The 24,890-nt window shown below is 37.0% G+C and overlaps 1 protein-coding gene across 3 annotated transcripts in view; it reads right to left on the reverse strand.

Moving 5' to 3' along the window:
- Positions 1 to 24,890, reverse strand: part of LOC137404694 (coiled-coil domain-containing protein 18-like) — a 69,270-nt gene that overhangs the window by 483 nt on the left and 43,897 nt on the right. For 2 of the 3 annotated variants that reach the window (XM_068090924.1, XM_068090923.1), the window contains exons 16-30: positions 23,834 to 24,028; positions 22,684 to 22,851; positions 20,502 to 20,639; positions 20,167 to 20,335; positions 17,787 to 17,926; positions 16,856 to 16,966; positions 16,497 to 16,676; positions 11,911 to 12,134; positions 9,720 to 9,837; positions 8,518 to 8,657; positions 7,583 to 7,787; positions 6,364 to 6,537; positions 4,212 to 4,372; positions 2,500 to 2,684; positions 63 to 122 (exon numbers count right to left, since the gene is read on the reverse strand). In XM_068090924.1, the coding sequence (XP_067947025.1) occupies positions 63 to 122; positions 2,500 to 2,684; positions 4,212 to 4,372; positions 6,364 to 6,537; positions 7,583 to 7,787; positions 8,518 to 8,657; positions 9,720 to 9,837; positions 11,911 to 12,134; positions 16,497 to 16,676; positions 16,856 to 16,966; positions 17,787 to 17,926; positions 20,167 to 20,335; positions 20,502 to 20,639; positions 22,684 to 22,851; positions 23,834 to 24,028 (2,368 nt within the window). The remainder of the gene's footprint in view (positions 1 to 62; positions 123 to 2,499; positions 2,685 to 4,211; positions 4,373 to 6,363; positions 6,538 to 7,582; positions 7,788 to 8,517; positions 8,658 to 9,719; positions 9,838 to 11,910; positions 12,135 to 16,496; positions 16,677 to 16,855; positions 16,967 to 17,786; positions 17,927 to 20,166; positions 20,336 to 20,501; positions 20,640 to 22,683; positions 22,852 to 23,833; positions 24,029 to 24,890) is intronic. The other variant, XM_068090925.1, reaches the window with a different exon arrangement.

A 24,890-nucleotide genomic window follows, 5' to 3' on the forward strand; every position in this document is an offset into this window, starting at 1 on the left:
AACCTATCTTTGAAGGTAACTTATTGAAAAAGGAGAGGCCTAGAGAGCTGCTATAGTCATACTTAAGCTTTCTGATGCAGATTCCTGATCATCAATGCTTCCCAGCTTCTCATCCTTTCCCTCTAAAATAGATAACATTCTAAACTACAACCTTTAAAATTAACATCCACTAAGTAATACAGTAGAACCGCTCTCTTCCTATAAAATTAGTTCGTTCCGGCAGCCTTTCCACAAACATAAATTTTTTAAAGAATAGGATTGGATTTTACTACATAAATGCCCTAATCCATTCCAAGCCCACACAAAATTTTGACATGGTATTTGCATGAATTGTAATTAATGGTTCAAGCCTGTAATAAATAATAAATACATGTTAGAATTATATTGCTGCATAATAAATTGAAACAGTATACATGGAAAGAAGAACCGAGAAATAACGCATGAAACTATGAATGGCATGTTTGTTCGTTTACTATCGTCGTAGGCCGCCTAGACGAGGCTAAGAGGTGAGTGGGAGGACAGCGGTCAGATGAGGTGGGTGTTGTATAGATGAGGTGGGGGTTGTATAGATGAGGTGGGTGTTGTATAGATGAGGTGGGTGTTGTATAGATGAGGTGGGTGTTGTATAGATAAGGTGGGTGTTGTATAGATGAGGTGGGTGTTGTATAGATGATGTGGGTGTTGTACAGATGAGGTGGGTGTTGTACAGATGAGGTGGGTGTTGTACAGATGAGGTGGGTGTTGTACAGATGAGGTGGGTGTTGTATAGATGAGGTGGGTGTTGTATAGATGAGGTGGGGGTTGTATAGATGAGGTGGGTGTTGTATAGATGAGGTGGGTGTTGTATAGATGAGGTGGGTGTTGTATAGATGAGGTGGGGGTTGTATAGATGAGGTGGGGGTTGTATAGATGAGGTGGGTGTTGTATAGATGAGGTGGGTGTTGTATAGATGAGGTGGGTGTTGTATAGATGAGGTGGGTGTTGTATAGATGAGGTGGGTGTTGTATAGATGAGGTGGGTGTTGTATAGATGATGTGGGTGTTGTACAGATGAGGTGGGTGTTGTACAGATGAGGTGGGTGTTGTACAGATGAGGTGGGTATTGTATTGTTGTCTTGGTTTTTGAGCAGAATGTTTCAACAACGTAAGTAGAAAGATTTATTCACATCACAAACAGAAAAACTATGCTGTCATACAGAAAATAAAAGACTTGAATTATTAGAAACTCGAGTTGTCCTACTCTTTATGTGATATAATAACTCACAATTTTTTGAAAGTAAGAGCAGTGCCAAACGGTGGACAACGGAGAAAAAAATAATCGAAATAGAGACACAGGCACAGTAAAATAAAAATTTTCTTTTCCATCTTTTATTTATAGTTTTCCATTTTTGCTTTGCTTTTTAAACAAACGGACCAAAACTCGAAAGAGCAAAACAATGAAGCCTCTCGTATCTAAAAGCATCTTTCTTATATCGAAACGTAATTTTTACAAAAAAGACATTCAAGAGCTTCGAAATTTCGTATGCAGAGCCTTTCGTGAGTAGATGTTCTGATGTATAACTATTTTGTGCATGTAATGAACTCGAACCTATGCTAACAATTCATAAGATTGAATAGAAAGTTTTCGTTAGATCGAGGGGTTAGTACATAAACTGAACCATTATTATTTGCGTCACCATTGGTTCTATGGACACGAGTGTTGTATCAGCACAAAGAAATACTGTTGACATAACCAAAAGCTAACCTATGATTCCAACCATCAATTTGTTCAGAGATGAAACCAAAGAAATAAATATATTTGTTAAACAGGTTACAAAGAGGTAAGATACTGGTTGCTAGAAAGACTCGAACCGCTCCAGGAGCAGTTCGAGTCTTTAGCCAAATAAACTCATTAGTTTGAGTATGGCTGTTTAGAGTGAGCTCAGTATTAATATTATACCTATAGCGTGTGAGCTCAGTATTAATATTCTACTTGTAGCCTGTGAGCTCAGTATTAATATTATACCTGTAGCCTGTGAGCTCGGTATTAATATTATACCTGTAGCCTGTGAGCTCGGTATTAATATTATACTTGTAGCCTGTGAGCTCAGTATTAATATCATACCTGTAGCCTGTGAGCTCAGTATTAATATTATACCTGTAGCCTGTAAGCTCAGTACTAATATTATACCTGTAGCCTGTGAGCTCAGTATTAATATTGTACTTGTAGCCTGTGAGCTCAGTATTATTATTATACCTGTAGCCTGTGAGCTCAGTATTAATATTATACTTGTAGCCTGTGAGCGCAGTATTAATATTATACCTGTAGCCTGTGAGCTCAGTATTAATATTATACTTGCAGCCTGTGAGCTCAGTATTAATATTATACCTGTAGCCTGTGAGCTCAGTATTAATATTGTACTTGTAGCCTGTCAGCTCAGTATTAATATTCTACCTGTAGCCTGTGCGCTCAGTACTAATATTCTACCTGTAGCCTGTGAGCTCAGTACTAATATTATACCTGTAGCCTGTGAGCTCAGTATTAATCTTCTACCTGTAGCCTGCGAGGAAGCTCTAGTCTGCACAGTTTCTATTGGCTCACTGTTTAGCTCATCTAATCTGTTAAAAAGTTCTTCCCGCTCCTTGGCTAGTGTATCGTCATGGCTAACAACTTCATCACTGTCATCTAGCATCTCATCCGTTTCCCTGCCAAAAGAAATATACATGCAACATAACCGCTTTTTAATACACAGCAGTGTCCCCTTGTTCAATGAGCCTGGTTTATGGCTCTTCTCCGTAGTTACGTCTTACACCTGGCTACGCCAACCAGAACTGCTTTGCGACTGTCTATGTTATGACAGCTGCACCTAACAGATACGTAACTCAAATTTAAGTGCTGGTTTGAATAAAAAAGAAAATTCCAAAAGACAACAGAATTGTTGCTTTGGCCGTCACCTGAGCAAATTTTGAGCTGAACTTGTAAGATAAAACCAATGATATACAGCCCCCACAAGGATAGGCGACGGGCATCATGTGGGCGGGGCTTAATGATCGAGCTCTGTTGGGATGAACCTGAACACGGCACCCGAACAAACAAATATTCTGAGTAAAGCCCCTTATTCGCGATATTAATAGTCGCAATCTTAAAATAGCCCAAACTCGGTTTTATATTTAGATTATGAAAACTACACTTCACAGCTTTGTCTGCTGTCCTATCTTATTGGCCAGGTAAAACAATGAAAGACTTTGTCATTTCATATTAGGGGTTGCAAAATATTAATCAAAAACTAGAGAAAAAAGGCCATTGTTCGGGTGATTTGGCAAACTTATATTTAACTTCATGGCTAGCATATACTACAACACCTACCAATTTCAAAATTAGTAAAAGTAAATAATTTGAAATGTTTTATTTTCCATGGATCTATTTTTTTTAGTTAGGTGTTACTCCTACATTGTAGAAATTCAAGGTTTGCTATTGTGAACCGCGGGGGCCAACTGACTGGATGAGCTAATGACACGATAACAGCGAGTCCTGTTTTCCAAAACCTAACAAGGCAACGCGACCACTCCGCGAGAATTGTGTTAGCTCTAAAACCCAGGCTAGCACAATCCTAACAGAGCACGATCATTAAAGCCCACCCATATGATAGCCGTCGCCTATCCTTGGGGGGGCTGTATATTATTGATAAAACTAGCTTAGGCCTCATACTAGTCGAGTGGAGCCAAATCCCATGTGCATGAGATACAAGACCTTCGACTCAAAAAATGCTGGACAATGTGGCAAAAGTTGTAAAAAGAAATCTCAGTTCAACAAAAAAGAATTTACAAATTTAAAAAGTGTACTTGAGAAAGTTTAGACGCTAATTAATGACACGCTACAAACAATGTGAAGCCTTGAACACGCGAGTTCTGCCTTGTTATCTGGATGTCTAACCGCCTTACCAATGCTTTGTACGATCATCTGACCAAAAACAACCCCAATAAGAAACAATTTCAAGTCTTGCAAGTCAACATGTCTCAATAGAATGACTTACATTACTTGACTTACTTAATGACCTAATTACAGAAAGGTGGCACTCCTTTTACTGACTGCTAGAACTTGGATAGGTTTGGCACTTACATCTATTACACCAACTTCTGTAAAGCAGTAAACACACTGAAATACCATTTGCATAGTTACTGCTACAAGCAGAAAGGAGCTGTTTTAGCCTCAGATTCAGTCTGTAAACTAACCTGAGAAGAGATGTTGACTCAGTTTCCTCAGCCAGCATCGTATTGCCACTTTCTGTTGCAGTACCAAGCGTAGGAAACAATACTCGAGATGCCTTTTCTCGTCTCGCCAACAATTCATCATCTTTTACTGCGATCGGACTGTAACACCTGCCCGCGCCTCTCTGCAAGAATATTTGCATAAAAAGAGGTGTTGAGCAGAGATTTATTTTGATAGTTTAGCTTGCTTGCGTCTATTAACTCTGTCACTGGCGCAGACAAATTTATGCGTTTTTTGTGGTCGACTGCCGTAGACGCATTTTTGCGACTTTCCTAGCAATTGCATAGTAATATAATTTTATTATTCGTTGATAACATAACGAACGATCTCCAAGACTTTCATGGTATTGACAGTGTTGTCCAAAGACTTCTCTATAAAACTAGTATAATATAGCGAATCAATTTTAAATTTATGTTTAGAGACTTCAAATTTGAAAACGAACAATTTTCTGTGTAAGTTTTGTAAGTACCGCCTGAGTTAGGAAACAAACAATTACTTATGTGGATGACATTATAGCCGTTTCAGATTTAATTTTTTATGATTACACAAATACGGAAAATAGCAGCACTGACTGATGGTGGTGAAAGTAATAGTTTTGTAAAAATAAGGAACATTGTAGAAGATCATTTTAGCTTCGTAGCGATCGTAGCTTCATATCGCTTTATCAATGCACAAAGTATAAATACATTAAATCTTTTGCATAGCAGTCAGTGTGTGTTGACATGTTGGAAAAATAAAATGTATAGCAAAAATGTTCTAGATAGAGTTTGAAATTGAAAAAATATTGTCTACATATCATGAAGCAATATTGGCAATTTTCAGTAAAATACCTGGCAGTTGGCCGATAGCAAAATTTGTAGATGGATGGCAGTGAAAGGGTTAAGCCTTATACCAACTGTACTGACTCAAAGTAGATATTTGAGTTCTGATACTACATGTAACTGCAGATACTACATGTAACTGCAGATACTAGATGTAACTGCAGATACTACATGTAACAGCAGATACTACATGTAACTGCAGGTACTACATGTAACTGCAGATACTAGATGTAACTGCAGATACTACATGTAACAGCAGATACTACATGTAACTGCAGATACTACATGTAACTGAAGATACTACATGTAACTGCAGGTACTACATGTAACTGCAGATACTACATGTAACTGCAGGTACTACATGTAACTGCAAATACTACATGTAACTGCAGTTACTACATGTAACTGCAGACACTATATGTAACTGCAGATACTATATGTAACTGCAGATACTACATGTAACTGCAGATACTACATGTAACTGAAGATACTACATGTAACTGCAGATACTAGATGTAACAGCAGATACTACATGTAACTGCAGATACTAGATGTAACAGCAGATACTACATGTAACTGCAGTTACTACATGTAACTGCAGACACTATATGTAACTGCAGATACTATATGTAACTGCAGATACTACATGTAACTGCAGATACTACATGTAACTGAAGATACTACATGTAACTGCAGATACTAGATGTAACAGCAGCTACTACATGTAACTGCAGATACTACATGTAACTGCAGATACTATATGTAACTGCAGATACTACATGCAACTGCAGATACTACATGTAACTGCAGATACTATATGTAACTGCAGATACTACATGCAACTGCAGATACTACATGTAACTGCAGATACTACATGTAACTGCAGATACTAAATGTAACTGCAAATACTACATGTAACAACAGGTACTACATGTAACTGCAGATACTTGGATAAAATAACTAAACAGCCGCTGTGCTTGTATTGTCGAGGGCAAAGTTCTACTCGCAAACTTCGTAAAATTGTGTGGCAGCTGCAGATGACTGAATATGTAGATATAAGAGTGAAGAAAAGTAAATTTCAGGTTAGATGCTGCTTTGGCTAGCGACCAGTATAATTTCTTTTGTACGAATCGTGAAAACAGCTTTTAACAAGCTGTTGAAAAAATTCACAGCCCGTAGTAGTCTATTTACAATTTCATAGAATTAAGGTGAAAAAGTACAAGAGAAATAGAGAAAATTATAAATTTGTGAAAATTCAGTTCATTGAACACCAAACTTGACTGAACTCTATTACCAGTAGGGCAGGCAATTCCGACTCGACGGAGGGACTACCCATCTTATCAGATTCTGGCAACTCATGAGCGTAGTCTGCATGATCTCCTTCGGTGGGATACTGAGAAATTTTTGTCACAATCCATTTCCTCTCTATACCAGAAACTTTAGCTTCTAGTCTCGCTATCTCTGCCTCCTGCAATTTACCAACAATGCTCAGGTCAAATAAAGAAAAGCATAAAATATATGCATTGACCTTAACAGAAGTATCAAATGCTAACATAAACATGCCTCAACTTCCAACTTGAGATGTCATTGCATTTGGTCACAATCTAAGGAATGACTCGAATAAATCTATTTATAGCAAAGGATTCAGAAATCTATGTCTGTCTATTAGCTTTTTCTGCCGCCCAGCACAGAGAACAAATATTGGTGCAACAACTCCTAAACTATAGCATTATAACATCTGATTCCCCGTTGATTAAAGTATGAATCTGATCAGCTGAATGTCACGGGTTCGAGTCTCATAAAAATCAACATTTTAGTCATCTCATTAGTATGCAACTATATGGATTCCTGTGACTGGAGCGCAATCATAAAATGCTGTAACTACGGCTGAGAATTATATGATTGTGTGAAAATTGACACTTTGAATCATCTATGATTAGACCACAAAGAAGGCTCTGACACCCAAACTGCACCTTATCATTTTGATAATTTAATATTGATTCAAAAGTCACCTTTTATTAATGATGAATCTGTGAGGCCTCTTCAGCAAGTCTCAAATGTAGTTGATTTCAAGTAGGAGTTACAATGGACATTGCAATCAGTCCAATCAAAACCACTCATTTCAACAAATTAAATATATATTGTGTCTCATTTGTTGTCTATGAAGGCTTACGAACGGAGACAGCAGTAACGATAATTTAAAAGTAAAACTATTACTTTTTTAATTGAAACCTAATCCAACACTTAATTGTGCAAATTTTCTATGCTATCACCAGATACATTCATTATTCGCACTATTCAAATACTGGTCATGAAACCCACTAGTAGCTGTGAATCTTGAAACGGGTACACAGTTCAAAGGAGTTGTTTACTCATGCTATTGGATAAAGGCTATGAGTTAACAACTCCTTTTATGGTCACATTTTATCAGCCAATTATTACAATAATTATGCTGTTTATAATCAGTATCTAGAGCCTAGCACTATTCAACAATGAATATAACCTTTATCTACCTTTATAACTACTGCTTCATTGGCATTCCTAACCAGCTCCAGCCTTCGACGTAGCTCATTTCTAAGGTGATCATTCTGATCATTGGCAAGCTGAAGTTGTTTAGATAGTTGTTTCTCCTTGGTTTCCATCTCCAGCAACTTGGACTGATAACTCCACTCCATGTTCTCTTTGCTGGCTGTAAAGTCACTCTGCGCTTCTTCTAACCTACACGCATGAATTCATTAAACATTGAAGGAACTATAAATCACTGTGGCAACCAAATAATAGCCCAAAAAGAAGTACAGTACCGGCATTTCATAAAATGAACAATAATAAGTTTAATATGATATACATATTACAAATAATATACACGAAGAGGTTGTGACATGCAATACATCGACATCACATATTTTGAGATTAGTAAACTGTGACAGGGATTCTTAAGTCATTCACACGTACAGGATAATAGAATATTCTATTTTTTTATTGTAATAAATATTACTCTGTGCTAGATATATCTATTGTATTCCGTGTAACAAAGGCTTCAAGTCATAAAATAGCTGTAATTTGAATAAACACTATAGAGATGATTAAAAAAAATGCATTAGACCAGAAACGGCTCAATAGCAAGTCCACTCGCTGTCTTGTCACTTGAACAAATATTCCTTCTTCACAGGTTTGGTTATTAAGAACACTTTGCCATGCACATGCAGCACCTAAGTTAACACTATCATAGACTTTAAATTATTAGTGTTATATTAAGCTTAGAACACTATCAGCAAACTAAGGAATGGAGTTACAAATTCTACTGTCTTTACTTATCAAAGTGTGTTTGTCAATGTCATGGCAGACATGTTTCTTTCTTCTAGTTTCATGTATAAAATAGAAGACAGCCTTGGTAGAGCTGTGAGCTAGTCAGCTGATCAGCACACATACTCATATTCACTGCTCAAACCTCGCAATTTCTTTCTTATGCTCAGCTTGTAGCATCTGCAATTCCTTTCTGGCATCCTCTAAGCCAATGGATTTCCCATCTTGACTATTCTCGCATTCTATTAGCCTCTGTTCCAGTCTATACACTGTTTCCAGGTATTGCTAACAAATAGAAAATATATCTACACCAATTCAGGAAAACTTCATCATGATGATGAAACAATTAAACAATAGATGGAATCTTCCGCTATCTTGTAGGCCTAATCAATCCCTTGGAAAAAATGTAAAGGCTACAGCAAGAATAACGACTAAATAGATATGACAATGCACAGAATACATGTTATTGTTCAGTTTGCATACATACGTCCATCTTTAAAAGTAAGCATGCTTGTTCCAAGTACGAAGGTAAATGAGGGTGAAACAGGTAAACAATGGGAGGATGTACGGAGTTGGGGCCCAGTTGTTCAATATATTGTAACCCAAGAGACCGTTCCTTGCTTTGCTCAAGTTACAATGATCAGCATAATCTACCCTATTAAACCTGACACCAATGTGATCAGCATAATCTACCCTATTAAACCTGACACCAATGACAAATCCAGATTGTTGTAGGTACTTGAGAGTTACAAAAGATACACGTTGTTAGTTACCTACAGAAATATGCTACTGATTACCATGTTAAGGGCTAATTACAGATCCATGACACTAGTTGGTATGGCTTTAGTTTTAGAAAGAAAAGAAGCTGACAAGTTGATCCAGTTAACAACACCCCTTACCTCTTGTGGATAGACCAATAACTAGTGAACATTATATTTATCCCATATTTTGCTTACGAGTGTATTGCCTGATTGTTTTACCTGCTCTAGTCTTAGGGCTTCACCTGCTCTAGTCTGAGTGCTTCACCTGCTCTAGTCTGAGTGCTTCAACTGCTCTAGTCTGAGGCTTCAACTGCTCTAGTCTGAGTGCTTTAGCTACTCTAGTCTCAGTGCTTTACCTACTCTAGTCTGAGTGCTTTACCTACTCTAGTCTGATTGCTTTACCTACTCTAGTCTGACTGCTTCATCTGCTCAAGTCTGATTGCTTTACCTGCTCTAGTCTGAGTGCTTTACCTACTCTAGTCTGATTGCTTTACCTGATCTAGTCTGATTGCTTTACCTGCTTTAGTCTGATTGCTTTACCTGCTTTAGTCTGAGTGCTTTACCTACTCTAGTCTGATTGTTTTACCTGCAGTTGCTCTCTAGTCTGAGTGTATTTTTCTTGAATCGTCTCCTTTTCAACTTTAGATTCAGTCAGTTCAAACTTCATTCTTTCCACCTGATCCTCACAGCGTCTAATGAGGTCACTACAGTCAAAGCAATGGCTTAGTTCTTTAGTGATGTGATGATAAACCCATCCCCGACCCAACCTTCTACCTAGTAAGATATATAAAAATATAAGGTTTGTCTATTATACTAGCAGTAAGCTCGGTGTTGCACGGGATTCCTTTTGTTTTCAATCAAATAGCCTGCAACACGTGTCCAACCAGATAGCCTGCAGCATGTGTTCAACCAGATAGCCTGCAGTACGTGTTTAACCAGATAGCCTGCAGCATGTGTTCAATCAGATAGCCTGCAGCACGTGTTCAACCAGATAGCCTGCAGTATGTGTTCAACCAGATAGCCTGCAGCGCGTGTCCAAACAGATAGCCTGCAGCACATGTTCAACCAGATAGCCTGCAGTACGTGTTTAACCAGATAGCCTGCAGCATGTGTTCAATCAGATAGCCTGCAGCACGTGTTCAACCAGATAGCCTGCAGTACGTGTTCAACCAGATAGCCTGCAGCACGTGTTCAACCAGATAGCCTGCAGTATGTGTTCAACCAGATAGCCTGCAGCGCGTGTCCAAACAGATAGCCTGCAGCACGTGTTCAACCAGATAGCCTGCACTATGTGTTCAAACAGATAGCCTGCAGCACGTGTTCAAACAGATAGCCTGCAGCACGTGTTCAAACAGATAGCCTGCAGCACGGGTTTTTCATGGATTTTCAACGCAAATTACTACACTTTCACGATAAAATTTAGTGAAAGCGTTCTTCGAGGGCTTCAATTGTCCTTCAAATTGACCTTCAAATTGTCCTTCATTTTCTAATTAGATGAGTGTTTAAGAGGCAGGTTTTCAAAAACCGGGCAGAGTTCAGCAACCAGATATGTTGGCCACCTGACGAAAGGCATGGAGCATGTGTGTGTGAAGTTTGGACAGAAATAAAGGTTGGCCAAAACATGTGAAAGTGCAGTGTTTATATAGACTCACATACACGCAACCTACTACACACTCACAATCACTAGTGTTACATGCTACGAAGTTTTGTTAGATTTTTCATCTTCGCAGCATGTAAATGGTTCTAAACGTCGAATCGTTAAATCTTCGAAGCGATTCAAACCTCCATTTCAAGGAGGGTATTTTTGAAAACATCGTAGCAACAACGGAGTACTGCATACCATGTAAACATCGATATTTGTATTATTTCGCCTATCTTTGCAATCGGAGGTTGGGTTTTCATCGTTTTCATTAGTGATGTCCTTACAGCATCTCCGTTTTTAATGCACATGTTTTAAAAATATTATCTTCAAAATAAAAAATATCACCATGGAAATTTAAAGAAAAATTTCTTACACGCTTTAACATTGACGTTTGACCTTAGAGGCATTTTAGTAGTGCCAGCCGCGATATAAATTATGCGCCCCGTTGTTGATAAAAGCGTAACAGACTAATATAGAAAACGCGGAGTTGTATGACAATTTTTTCGTAGCAGGTAAACTCATCAGCTACGAATAATAGAGAGTGGTGCGACCACTCCTGCGTATCATGTAAACTCATCCTCCTCATTCCTACGATTGAAACCACAACTTCGAAGCTCAAAAATTCGTAGCGTGTAACACTAGTGAATGACAAGTTGGGGTTTATCAACAGAGATTTATATTTGGTGATACTCCCTTTTAGTTTTTAATTTGTTTTATAGAATAGTTAAACATCATAAAGTATGTCATGTGTAACATATTTGTCTTTGTTCTGAATCTCAAGATATAAGTAAATAGGATCAGCAATTATGATATGCAAAATTGTAAGTAAGCATCACCATATAATACCATATATACCAGCGTAACAAACAATTTGTAAGTTTATCATTCCATCCAGTACTAGCGAGTGACATTCAATATAAATCATTAATTGAAAGACAAGTATGCTCTGACGACTCCCCCAATATGCAATCTAATAATACTGCATCTTACTTGTAACAAAGTTGATCGTTGTAACTTGACACCCACCGAAACAACATTCACTGATGCTTTCACAAGAAATACTGTCTAGGAACAAGGCCCATTCTTAGTAAAGGCAATCATGAGTGCATCTAAACAACGAGATGAAAGGACTAACTTTTTGACATCAATCTCGTCTGCTCTGGTGGTGAGACAGCGCATGAGCTCGCCTGACTTCTCCTCAAGCCCATCTAATCGCCTCTCCAGATCCAAAACTTGTCGTGACCTGTCTTGCAAGTCAGCGTGAAGCTTTGCAACAAGTGATTCACTCGCAGCCAACTCTTTCGACCGCACATCAAGCGTCATTTCTATTTGAGTGTATTTGTCATTCAGTCTTCTCAACTAAAGACAAAAATACGAACTCAGACCGAAGGTGACACAAAGAGTTGAAGAACACATATTGGTCTTATGCAAACTCAAAGTACGGAAAACTAGTGCAGATTCTTACCATAAACTGCTTGCAACCGTGGCTACCCTGTCTATGTCTGTCTGTTTGTCTATGTCTGTCTGTTTGTTTGTCTATGTCTGTCTGTTTGTTTGTCTATGTGTGTCTCTTTGTTTGTCTATGTCTGTCTGTTTGTTTGTCTATGTCTGTCTTTTTGTTTGTCTATGTCTGTCTCTTTGTTTGTCTATGTCTGTCTGTTTGTTTGTCTATGTCTGTCTCTTTGTTTGTCTATGTCTGTCTCTTTGTTTGTCTATGTCTGTCTGTTTGTCTATGTCTGTCTGTTTGTTTGTCTATGTCTGTCTCTTTGTTTGTCTATGTCTGTCTCTTTGTTTGTCTATGTCTGTCTGTTTGTCTATGTCTGTCTGTTTGTCTATGTCTGTCTCTTTGTTTGTCTATGTCCATCTCTTTGTTTGTTTGTCTATGTATGCCTGTTTGTCTATGTCTGTTTGTTTGTCTATGTCTGTCTGTTTGTCTATGTCTGTCTCTTTGTTTGTCTACCCTAGGACACTTATATTTCGCTAGTATTTAGTTTCGTGAGTAGCACACAGAGTAAAATTTCGCTGCAACTTAATTTCGCGGCTCTGATGAGTGCGAAAATATAGTGGTGTGAAAATAAATGCAGTGGAAAAAACATTACATTCCTCAGGTCCAGTTCACTAATAAGAAAAATATTCAATTTGGGAATAGTTCGTATTTGTAAGCCACAGGTTGAAATGTGTGGGTGAGATCGACAATTCAATTTGATCACTTGCTGCCATTTGTTTCTTAGACTATCAATGATGTCTAGGTCCCTCCCGCCGTGACTTTCACACTCGAATCCCAAGAAGAAGAAAATAGATAGGTAACAACCAACTTCACAACCAAAACTGTTTAACCCTTACACTGCCATAAACGCATTTATGCGTTTTCTAGGGGCCACTGACATAAACGCATTTTCTGACTTTCTCAGCAATTGTCTGGTAACCTGATTTTATTATTTGTTGACCCCATAACCCACGGTCTTTAAGTGTTTTATGAAATTGACTGTGTTGTCCAAAGATTTCTCTATAAAATCAGCCTAAAACAACGAAGCAATTTTTAAACTTTTGTTTGAGAATTTCTAATCTAAAAACGAACATTTTTCTGTGAGTTCATTAACTACCCCGCGCGCGAGTCATAAAACAGGTAATTAGTTGTTGATGACATAACAGCCAGTTTAGATTTTCGTGATTATACAGATAATTAAAGTAGAACTTGAAAAGTACTGTATACATGTCATGAAGCAATATCGGCAATTTCGGTAAAATGGCTGACACTAGGCCGGTAACGAATTTGTACATGATTGGCAGTGAAAGAGATAATGTGGTTGGACCTGATGAGGGTTGATATTGTTTTTGGATGGTAATAAAATTCATCACTACAATAATTATTCTTCAATTTTACGACTTCACCTACCAGACTTTCATCCTCATCAGTTACAAATTCGGTGACTAAACTGATATTGCTTTGCCATGCTGCTCAGTTGGTGTATTAGCTATAATGAGTTTACCAGAAATTTCCCATTTATCCTAACCACAGACGAAAGTTGCCTACATTTCTAATATTACGATTTTATTGTGGATATCAATGAACAAAGCTATTTAACTTTGCGTTTTCGCTCGTTCGTTATGATAGTTTAGTTTCGCTCATTAAATTTTCGCGAGAGGATTACACCGCGAAAACGCGAAAGTTAGATGCCGCGAATACATAAGTGTCCTAGGGTATGTCTGTCTGTTTGTCTATGTCTGTTTGTCTGTCTATGTCTGTCTGTTTGTCTATCTCTGTCTATACCTGTCTCTTTGTTTGTCTATGTCTGTCTGTTTGTCTATCTCTGTCTATACCTGTCTCTTTGTCTGTCTATGTCTGTCTGTTTGTCTATCTCTGTCTATACCTGTCTCTTTGTCTGTCTATGTCTGTCTGTTTGTCTGTCTATGTCTGTCTGTTTGTCTATGTCTGTCTGTTTGTTTGTCTATGTCTGTCTCTTTGTTTGTCTATGTCTGTCTCTATGTCTGTCTCTTTGTTTGTCTATGTCTGTCTCATTGTCTATCTATGTCTGTCTGTTTGTCTATGTCTGTCTGTTTGTCTATGTCTGTCTGTTTGTCTATGTCTGTCTGTTTGTTTGTCTGTCTGTCTATGTCTGTCTGTTTGTCTATGTCTGTCTGTTTGTTTGTCTATGTCTGTCTGTTTGTTTGCCTATGTCAGTAGCGTAATTACTTTAGAATATTCTTTCCAGCTTTAATTTAGCAAACCTTGCTTTTTAAACAATACTTTTTATCAGCTTTCCTTTGTCTCTTTTCTTGTTTGTAAAAATGGTCTCTTGGTTTCGCTAATTTGATGATGAATAAATTAGACTTACAAAGGTTCAAATGAACCTGAGAATATTTCAGCAAAACGCATCCTTTTCAAAGAGTAGATAAAGTAATTTAAACAACCTAACCAAATACAGTATGCGCTCCTATTACGTAAAATACATGTAAATTGCCCCCATTCCAAGATCTTTCCAAACTCACTCCTTTGGGCATAAAAAAAGGAAAAACTTGACTTGTTAATGTTCAGGCTGTACTGTAACTGCTACATTATCAGTTTACAACAAAAACTTTTCTCCTTTCTATGATCAATCTCACTGATTTTATAGACAATGATTGCGGTAATTCTACACCAAAGTTGATGGGAAGCGCGCATATTCGACGTTAATCTATAATGATTTGCTTATTTTTTTAAAACACAAAGTGTACTCTTCAAATTAAAACTAATAACAAATAATTATACATCTACAAGAAAGCAAAAAAACAAAATATTTTACAAAAAACTAATACTACCTGTTCGCCGCCTATTTGTATCTATGGGTCAAGGTTAGGATAAAAGAGAACTTTCGATGATACTCCAGCTTGTAACATTCGGATTGGTAGACCAACGCTATTACACCTGCACCAATCGATCGCCTTTGTATTTATGAGCAATGGGCAGCTACCCTATTCTATGTTTTGTTGACAATCTTTTGTTATGTGATCTATCACTACAAACTAGATTGTTGCGAAAATTGTATACCTTTATATACAGTAATAGATACAATACTATACGCACATCGTTTTATCCTTCGCAAGTGCAGCAAGATAGATTAATGTTTAAATCAAATTTGAGAACTCGCCCGACCTGACGCTTCACGGTATATGGTGTCTACTGTACATTATAGGAGTGTCTACTGTACATCATAGGAGTGTCTACTGTACACTATAGGAGTGTCTACTGTACATTATAGGAGTGTCTACTGTACACTATAGGAGTGTCTACTGTACATTATAGGAGTGTCTACTGTACACTATAGGAGTGTCTACTGTACATTATAGGAGTGTCTACTGTACATCATAGGAGTGTCTACTGTACACTATAGGAGTGTCTACTGTACATTATAGGAGTGTCTACTGTACACTATAGGAGTGTCTACTGTACATTATAGGAGTGTCTACTGTACATTATAGGAGTGTCTACTGTACATTATAGGAGTGTCTACTGTACATTATAGGAGTGTCTACTGTACATTATAGGAGTGTCTACTGTACATTATAGGAGTGTCTACTGTACATTATAGGAGTGTCTACTGTACATTATAGGAGTGTCTACTGTACATTATAGGAGTGTCTACTGTACATTATAGGAGGTGTACATTATAGGAGTGTCTACTGTACATTATAGGAGTGTCTACTGTACATTATAGGAGGTGTGCATTATAGGAGTGTCTACTGTACATTATAGGAGTGTCTACTGTACATTATAGGAGTGTCTACTGTACATTATAGGAGTGTCTACTGTACATTATAGGAGTGTCTACTGTACATTATAGGAGTGTCTACTGTACATTATAGGAGTGTTTACTGTACATTATAGGAGTGTTTACTGTACATTATAGGAATGTCTACTGTACATTATAGGAGTGTCTACTGTACATTATAGGAGTGTCTACTGTACATTATAGGAGTGTCTACTGTACATTATAGGAGGTATACATATTAAGAGGTTTTACTGTATACTCACTGCTATTAGCTGATATTAAACTTTCTTTTACAAAATACCTTATTATGTACATCATCATATAGAATATGTTATTATGTACATCATCATATAGAATATGTTATTATGTACATCATCATATAGAATATGTTATTATGTACATCATCATATAGAATATGTAAAATGGATAGTCCAGACGAGCACTAACTATCACTAACAACTATTCTTCTTACTTGCTCTTTCTGTCCATTACAATCCTCTTTACTTCTCCGTAACTCTTCTGTCATGTCCTGCAGTTGTGACTCCATGTCATGTTTATAGCTATTTATAGTGACATCCAGCTTGGAGACCTGCTGAGCACGACTTACAAGTTGTTTTTCTTGACTGCTCACTTGCACTTCCAACTCATCTACCTGCAGTTTATTAATAAACGTAATTGAATTGGTTACAGCTGGTTACAGCGCTAGTAGAGCAGCCATAACCATCATCACGTATCAACATTGTTGATGAACCCACAACGATGGCAACCAATTGTGTTGATGATAAAGTTCCAATGAGCTCGATGCGACAAAATAATAGCCATACATTGTACCTCAGTTGTCTTAACATGTAGCTCTTCCTGGGCTCTCCTTAAAGATCGTTCGGCTTCTCTTAGTCGAGTCTCTTGCACAGTTTTATCTCGTCGAGAGCGTGTCAATGCTTCCTATATGACACCAAACATAACATACAAACAAACTTTGTATTTAGCTTCAAGTAATCAAACAAAACACAAAAATACTGACTATGTTGATACATAACCTTAAAATAGAGCAAACTGTCTCCATTTATCTTGTAGGAGTACATGAACACTAATATTAGTAAATGAACACTAATATTAGTACATGAACACTGATACTACTACAACTCTTGTCATGCATTTGTAAAAAATCAGAGATTACTTTAGCAGTAATATTGCAATATTGCCAATTTTTCTAAATCTCTGAGTGTCAGCAAAGCATAAAAATGATGAGTTTGCTTAGCGTATTAAACAGTTTATGTTAGATTACTAAAAAACTAATATTTGGAATGTTCCAAAATAGCTCAGTTTTAACTCTGGGCTACATAAAGTTATATAAACTATTGTATGTACATGTACATCATGAAATGTGCAAACATAATGTCGTGGATGTAGCATCAAAGACGAGACAGTTCTAGGAGAAATCTCGAAAAAAAGATTTGTGGACTTTTAAAAACCTATAACGCTTGAAGTAAAATTTTGTAAAAAGAGCACAATAAATACAACAAAGTATTTAAAAAATCCACACCGCTATTGCAGTTTTCAGCAGAGAACAATGGCAATAGTTATCGGTTAAGTACTATCTATATTTCTGTCTCATAGTCCCTCCTCTAACTCACATGTAGAAAGTTTGGCGCTGTATTTCTTTAAATAGCGCTGAATCTACTAAAACAGTAAAAAAATGAACAGCGCAATGGATGGTAAAATGTCGAGTAAACCGTCAACTACAGAATGTTAGTCTGAGTACCTGCAGTTCCTCGCATTGTCCCATTGCAGATTTAAGATCATTTTGAGCTCTCCTGAACTCGCCTTCAAACTGTGTATTGAGTAGCAGGTTGTGTTGCAAATCTAACTCCATTTTTTGAAGTCTTTCTTCCATCTCAATGACTATAAAAAGAGCAAGGTCAATATTACTATTGTTATTAATAGTACTACCGTTATTACTAGTACTACCGTTATTACTAGTTCTACCGAAGTTACTGGTATTATCATTATTACTATTGTTACTACCATTGCTACTGTTATTCCTAGAAGTAATAGTACAACCAGTACTCCCTCTACTACTGCAAATAATATAGATAATATCATGAGCTATAAGCAGCAGGTAGCTTTCACAATATTGGCAATGTTGGAGAATACTATTTGAAAATTAGAACCAGATTTTTCTCCTGATAGCCTCCCATAGTCTGTTGTGTGAGTCATTCTGTAGTTGTATTGTAGCACACATGATGCAATAGCCTAAGGATGTTATTACTGTTAAGAATTTCCAAGAAAATGCAGAATAGATTTCCAAGCTTCTGTACATCATATCACCTTGCAGTCGGTCGGCGATAGTTCTTTTACAAAACGTGGTTGAAAGGTTGAAACCAAAAGCTATCCCCAAACACAACAACAATTGTCATTACACTAAGAATCGACTCCGTTAAAATACTATTTCTCTCTCTTCTTCCAAAACACTTTTACACAATGCAACTAGTGTGAAGCCATTAACTAAATTGCTACTTTTTTGCCAAATGAAAACAAAAAAACCATATTTTGGCAACAAACAATGTATCGTATATCTCTGCATATAAGCCGATTCTAGAACACAAAAGTAACCAAATTAAAGGCCGGTTTATATGCGCGTAACTCTAAAAGCAAATTAAAATGACATTATGCTAACTTAATTTTAGCGACTACAACTCAACCATGCCAAGCATGTGGCTGGTAGCCTTTGCTTCACAGTTTTTCTAATACAGTAGCGATGGTTTGCACTTGAAAAGCCGCATGCAAAGATTCATTGAAAAACAATGCAACGGAATCAAAACATTTAGCCTAGTGTTGTATAGCCTTTGTTCTCATGGTGAGAGCCTGCGCACCCACACGAAGCAGCTCTTGTTTAATAACAGCGCCCTATAATGGCAATAGCAGTCTATGGTTGGTTGGTCATACACATGATGGGTCGCAAGTGCGCTGATACAGTTAAAAACAAATGTTAGAAGTGTATGTCTTACACCGCTTCTTTTAACCTAAAATCAGTAGAGGCGTAACATGGCAATTATGGTTACTACACCACTATTATTAACTTTTTTGATGCCAAATAAGGTTTTTACTGAGGCAATTAAATATTCGGTAGAACCAAATATTCAACATTGGCGCATACAAGTTGTCATAACATTTGACTAAATTTATTAGTATAAAATTTGATGAGGATCATCTGATGCCATAGATAGGGACACAAATGTGTTGCTGAATGAGTTCAGTCACTTTTTGTCCCCTTCACGCTACCGTGGTTGACAAATTAAGCATGTTCCAAGTCAGATGCGTTACTACAATTATTATGGCTTATGGCATTATTATTACTGTTAAATATAAATACTCTTAACAAATAATCATGAGAAGTCCATTGATCTACAATTTGTGAAACCTCTGTAGCTGTAATGCATCTGATCATCACGAAGAAGAAATTGCTATAACAATTGTTTTTGTAAAGCGAAACTAAGGTCAGCGTAACTGGCAAACACGATAAGCTAATTATCCAATCACTCACCAATCAGAAACGTTTTGTATGGAGCCTACAAAATCCGCTATACCTCAGCAATCTTTTGCTTTGATAGGTACATTTGTCGTGTTACGATTGATAGGTTCGGCTTATATGCAAATTGTTATAAATATCCTGATTTCTGAGCTGTTTTTATAAGATTGGCTTATATGCGGGGACATACAGGAATTGTCTTTGTGGTAGATTCTATGTACACTATTAACACAACCATTCAAACAGAAAATACCAAGATAGTGAAATACTTGTAGAATCATCTACTAACTCCTAGTCTTCTATATTGAAGCTTGTTGACTTGGAACTGATAGACTCGATAGACTTCTTCCCTGACAAGTTTGTGAAATATTAACATATTTGACACTTGCATAGCAATTACAGGTGGTGTCTTCACGAGTGACTTCTGCATTCTACTAGAAATATTCGACAGGAAGCGGAGAGGAAATGTTAAAAGCAAGTTACCAGCAAAAAAGTCAGAAATCTGAAATTCAAGGTTTATCTCCAAATGTACATGAAGACTTGAAAAAAGATAAGCTAAAATATGCCTAACAGTCTACAGTATGTTAATTCCTTCGCCATATAACAATCTCACCTTCTTCCTCCTTGTGATGCAGAGCATCCTGAGTGTGCTTCAATTTACCATCAAGTTCCGTAAACCTCTCATGCCAGGACTTTTCCGCCAAGTTGCTGTGAGACACCTTGGATTCTAAAGAAGTGACTTCAGCAAGAAGTGCTGCCTTATCTTTGAGCAGGTCATCAATCTGCAATAACAAAAGTGCTGATCTGCTGCTGGTACTATTGACTATAAACTATGCAACACGTCTGACTAACCTGGTAAGAGAAGATGACTCTATAAACTATACAACATGTCTGACTAACCTAGTAAGAGAAGATGACTCTATAAACTACACAACGTGTCTGACCTACCTGGCTGCTTAGTGATTCTATGTGTATCTTTGATTCTTCTAAGTTTTCCAAAGCAAGCCTCAGTTTATCATTTAGCATGCTGATTTCCTGTTTGTGAGAGGTACCGACCCGCTTTAGTGTATGTTCCATGTTGTGAACCTGGATTATGAGAGCGAATAATCTAATTTAACAGCATCTTGTATATACTGTTAAATATCATTTCTGTGAATATAATCTAAATAAACAGATTTACATACCGAAGTATTAGCAAATCAAAGAATGAAATAGCAAAAATGGATATGAGAAAAAGGCTATGAAAAAAATGATATAAAACAGATGTAACATGCATGACTATAACCTAGTGAACTGTAAACCTATTCACGGTCATAATGCTCATTCCCTTTCTCTGATTCGTCAATGTTGGTGTTTGACAATATTTTAACTTAACTAATCATCTCTACGTACCAGTATTTATGTTGAAAACGTTGATACGTAATTTAACAGCGGTCAATATTCAAATCGACCAATAGATGCACGTACCCATTCTCAAGTCATAAACACACAGCTTCAACGACCTGAACACACAGCTCCAATGACCTGAACACACAGCTTCAATGACCTGAACACACAGCTTCAACGACCTGAACACACAGCTTCAACGACCTGAACACACAGCTTCAACGACCTGAGTTCCAATAACCTTAACAATCAGCTCGAATGACTTGAGCACACAGATCCCATGACTTGAGAATGCATAACATATCTTCAGACATAGAGAACTAAAGGTTAGATATATCAAATTACATAAGAAATCATAGATTCAACTCTCAGATTCAACCCTATATATATATGGGCATGTGAGAAGACATTTATATTTGTGAGGGAAGATTGACAATACATCAGCGAGTAACAATTACTAAAAGTTAAACATATTTAGGAATGTAGTGAGGGAATCTGAATAAAACAGCAATAAAGGGAGATTTTGTAAATTGCTTACAAAGAGCCAACAACTGTTAAAATTATTCTCACACCGTAGCAGCAGATTGAATGCTATTATAGTTTCTCCCTCAGACTGAGCAAACAATATATGTTAGTATACGAAGGATAATCTAGTCATAACTTTCAAAAAATTACACACAGATATTGTGTGTAAATTTTTAAGCCTTGTGCAAACCAATATTTTGGCATAACCAATCATGCGTTTCAATTCACATGAGCAGTTTTGTCCCTGATTATTTGCGATACCGCAATTCACAAAGCGAGCACAACTTCGCACAAATTGCATTTTGTACAGTTTCAAGAAATCAAGCGAGATCATTGCAAGCGTCTTCTGCCATTTGAATACATTTAAGATGCCGCTTAGCATCTTTAGGACAAATAAGATGAATTACTGCTTCCCTTTTGTTAAAAAGATTACATAAAAGGAAACAGGCAGCGAGTACGCATTTAATACATTAAACACTTAATTAACACAATCGTTAAACAATATGGTTTAATAATTGTGTCGTATAAAAATTGATATTTCCGTATCTTTTCCATGATGATCAATCTTTATTGCAGTAATATGAAACATGCTTCTGCCTCTCAAGCATTATGCAACAGGCTGAAAATCTTAAATACTCACATGTGTTGATATGACGTACAGAGTGTGACGTGTATGTAATGAAATAGAATGATGATCCCACTTTCATGTGATGAGTATTTGGTAGATATCTCTTCCATATATTATATTTCATCAACAGTTAAAAAATCCTCAATATTTATTCAGATATAATAACTATGACAAACACACAAAAACGAATACCTTACTCTGTTAGTAAACGAACAAAGTCCTTGACTCATCTCTTTTGCTGTGGAGGGACAAAACCGCCCTCTCCAATGCGCCCTCTCCACCATGAGCTTGAAATTATGATTTCGCACTCGATTCCCATCAATCATAGCCTAGCGATCCCACGACCACGCACAATTGCACAGGACGATGCTCTGGTGGAGAGGACGCACAATTGAGTTACGGCAGCTTGCGACTTCATAGCTATTTAGTTCACATCAATCGCACACCTGTACAAGTTTACATGGCAGAACGCAGCACAGTATGCATATAAAATCGGTCTGAACCAGGTCTTAGCGAACTAGCACTCTACTAACACAGAGCATGAGCTAACAGAAGTCCAACCAGACGTGAAAGACGATCAATGTGACTCACCTGGGAACTAAGAACAACATGCTCTTCTTCAAGTTGTCGCACCTTTCCAGCATTCTCTGCCTCAGTTTGCTTGTTCAACTGCAAGTTATTCTGAAGTCTAGAACATTCCATTTCTGTATCTTTTAGGTTGTTTTGGGAAGCTTTTAGCCTGTTCTGATACTCTTTGATCTGTTGGAAAAGAAGAGTAGGATACTCGAAATGAGATTCATACGTGTGTGTGTGTGTGCGTGCGTGCATGTTATTATTATGACTCATCAGAGTACTGATCCAGCAGCCTGGCTAGGCAGTCGCCTTAAATTATATCTGTCAACATTCATACAATAAACCACCTGGTGGAAACTCCACATTATAACAATACGATAACTGGCTTTAACTGCCCTGGCAGCTTTCTCCATGTTTTCAACACGTCTCACACTTCTGCTAGCGATTTCATCAAAAATAACACCTTTTAGCTAATTTTAAATCTTAGATAGATTTTGCTATTTAAAAACTATTGGAGGATATCAACTTTATTTGTCAAGTGAAAAAACTTTGTGTGCTTTTCAAAATTATTTCTGAAGGTTTGCCGCAGAAAATATTGCTCAGATATCAACAGCTCAGCTCCCACTGGATAATCTAAGACCAACCGAAGTAGATACAAGTTGAGAGAACTAAATATTGTTAAACTTTTTTGTTTGCGTTACTAAGAAACATAGCTGAGGCCAAAAAAGGTTGCTGAGGTTTAGATGCCAAGATGCTAACAAACCTAGTTTTTCTTAAGGCTTGTTACTAAATGTAATAGAAGCAAGCAGGAGTGAGAGGGGGGGGGGCCCATATTTACATACTAAAACACTAAGTTTGTGGCTTCTTTATTACTAGTGTAACAGTTTCACTTGGCCAGTTGTTATATAGGTCTTATATATACTTATATAGGTCATTGAGCTATGACATTATTGAACAGGCCCTTGTGTGAAATACTTGCAGACAACCCAGTTAATGTATAAATACAAAAAGGTAAAATATTAGCACCAACTGGAACAACCAAACAATCTACATTATTCTGCAAACTCTTTTTGGATGAGCATTCGAAAGTTTGTCGTGTTTACACTCTTTCGGTAACAGAGAGGAGTTGTCTGCCTTATGCAAACATGAAAAGAATAAGAATACTAACAAATTTATCCTTTTCATTGAGCTGCCGATCATAGCCTGCTTTTTCTTCAGCCAGCTGTCTGTTGAGCGATTCGCATTCAGCTCGGCTAGCAGATAAAGTTGACTCTAACTGCACCATCCTAGCATTTGATGTCTGAGCTAGCCTTGAGAGCTCTGAGTTGGCAGCATGCTTCTCACTAGAGGCTGATTCTAGCTCCTGAGGGTAAACATAGCAAGTGACCTTGAAATATCTCATGTTAACCAAGTTCAAAAGATATTTCAGAAAAAGCTAGATATCAAAAAGTGCTCAAACTTTGGGCACAATTGAAACAGCCAAATCAAAGTTGGGTTAAAATCATCTCAAGTGTATGTTTGTTTAAGTTATTATTTGTTAATCCGTAAATATAGGTGTGCTAGCTGAATGTCCGGGTAATAAAAGTCTGCACAAAAATTTTATGTTTATTCAACATATAACAACAGTTACCATTCTAACATTCAAACTTCATATCGTGAGAAAAGTGGTTTGTACAAATTTAAATAAAGAGAAAAAACAACTTTAAAGGTTTTCAAACTTTGTCAAACAACTTTAACTTTCAAACTTCATATCATGAGGAAAATGTTTTATGCAGGTCAAATAAATTAAGAAACAACTATAAAAATGTTTAAATGTAAATGTGAAACAATTAACAAGTAATAGCATAAATTGAGTCTGTTTTGGTATGATTACCATAAAAGTTGATTCGGTAATGATACAACTAATACAAACTGAAAAAACAAAATAAAAATCCTGAATATGTTGAATAAATAATAACAATAAGTTTGTGTATGAAAAAGGTTACTGTTCCAGTAGTAGAAACTATCCATCACAACTTTGAATACGACGATGCTGGCACCTCTCGATACTGGCACATATGTAAAAATGAGATATCGGACTGTCTTTGTCATACCGAATGGAGAGAGAATGTAGAGACTATTCCTACTCGAGATAATAAAATTATCTATATTATCAATAAAATATTTACCTTTACCGATTTAGCAATCAAACCTTAAGAAAACCTGGAAATAGAAGTGTAACTTAT

This window comes from Watersipora subatra, chromosome 9 (assembly GCF_963576615.1).
Source record: "Watersipora subatra chromosome 9, tzWatSuba1.1, whole genome shotgun sequence".
NCBI classification, from domain to species: Eukaryota; Metazoa; Bryozoa; class Gymnolaemata; order Cheilostomatida; family Watersiporidae; genus Watersipora; species Watersipora subatra.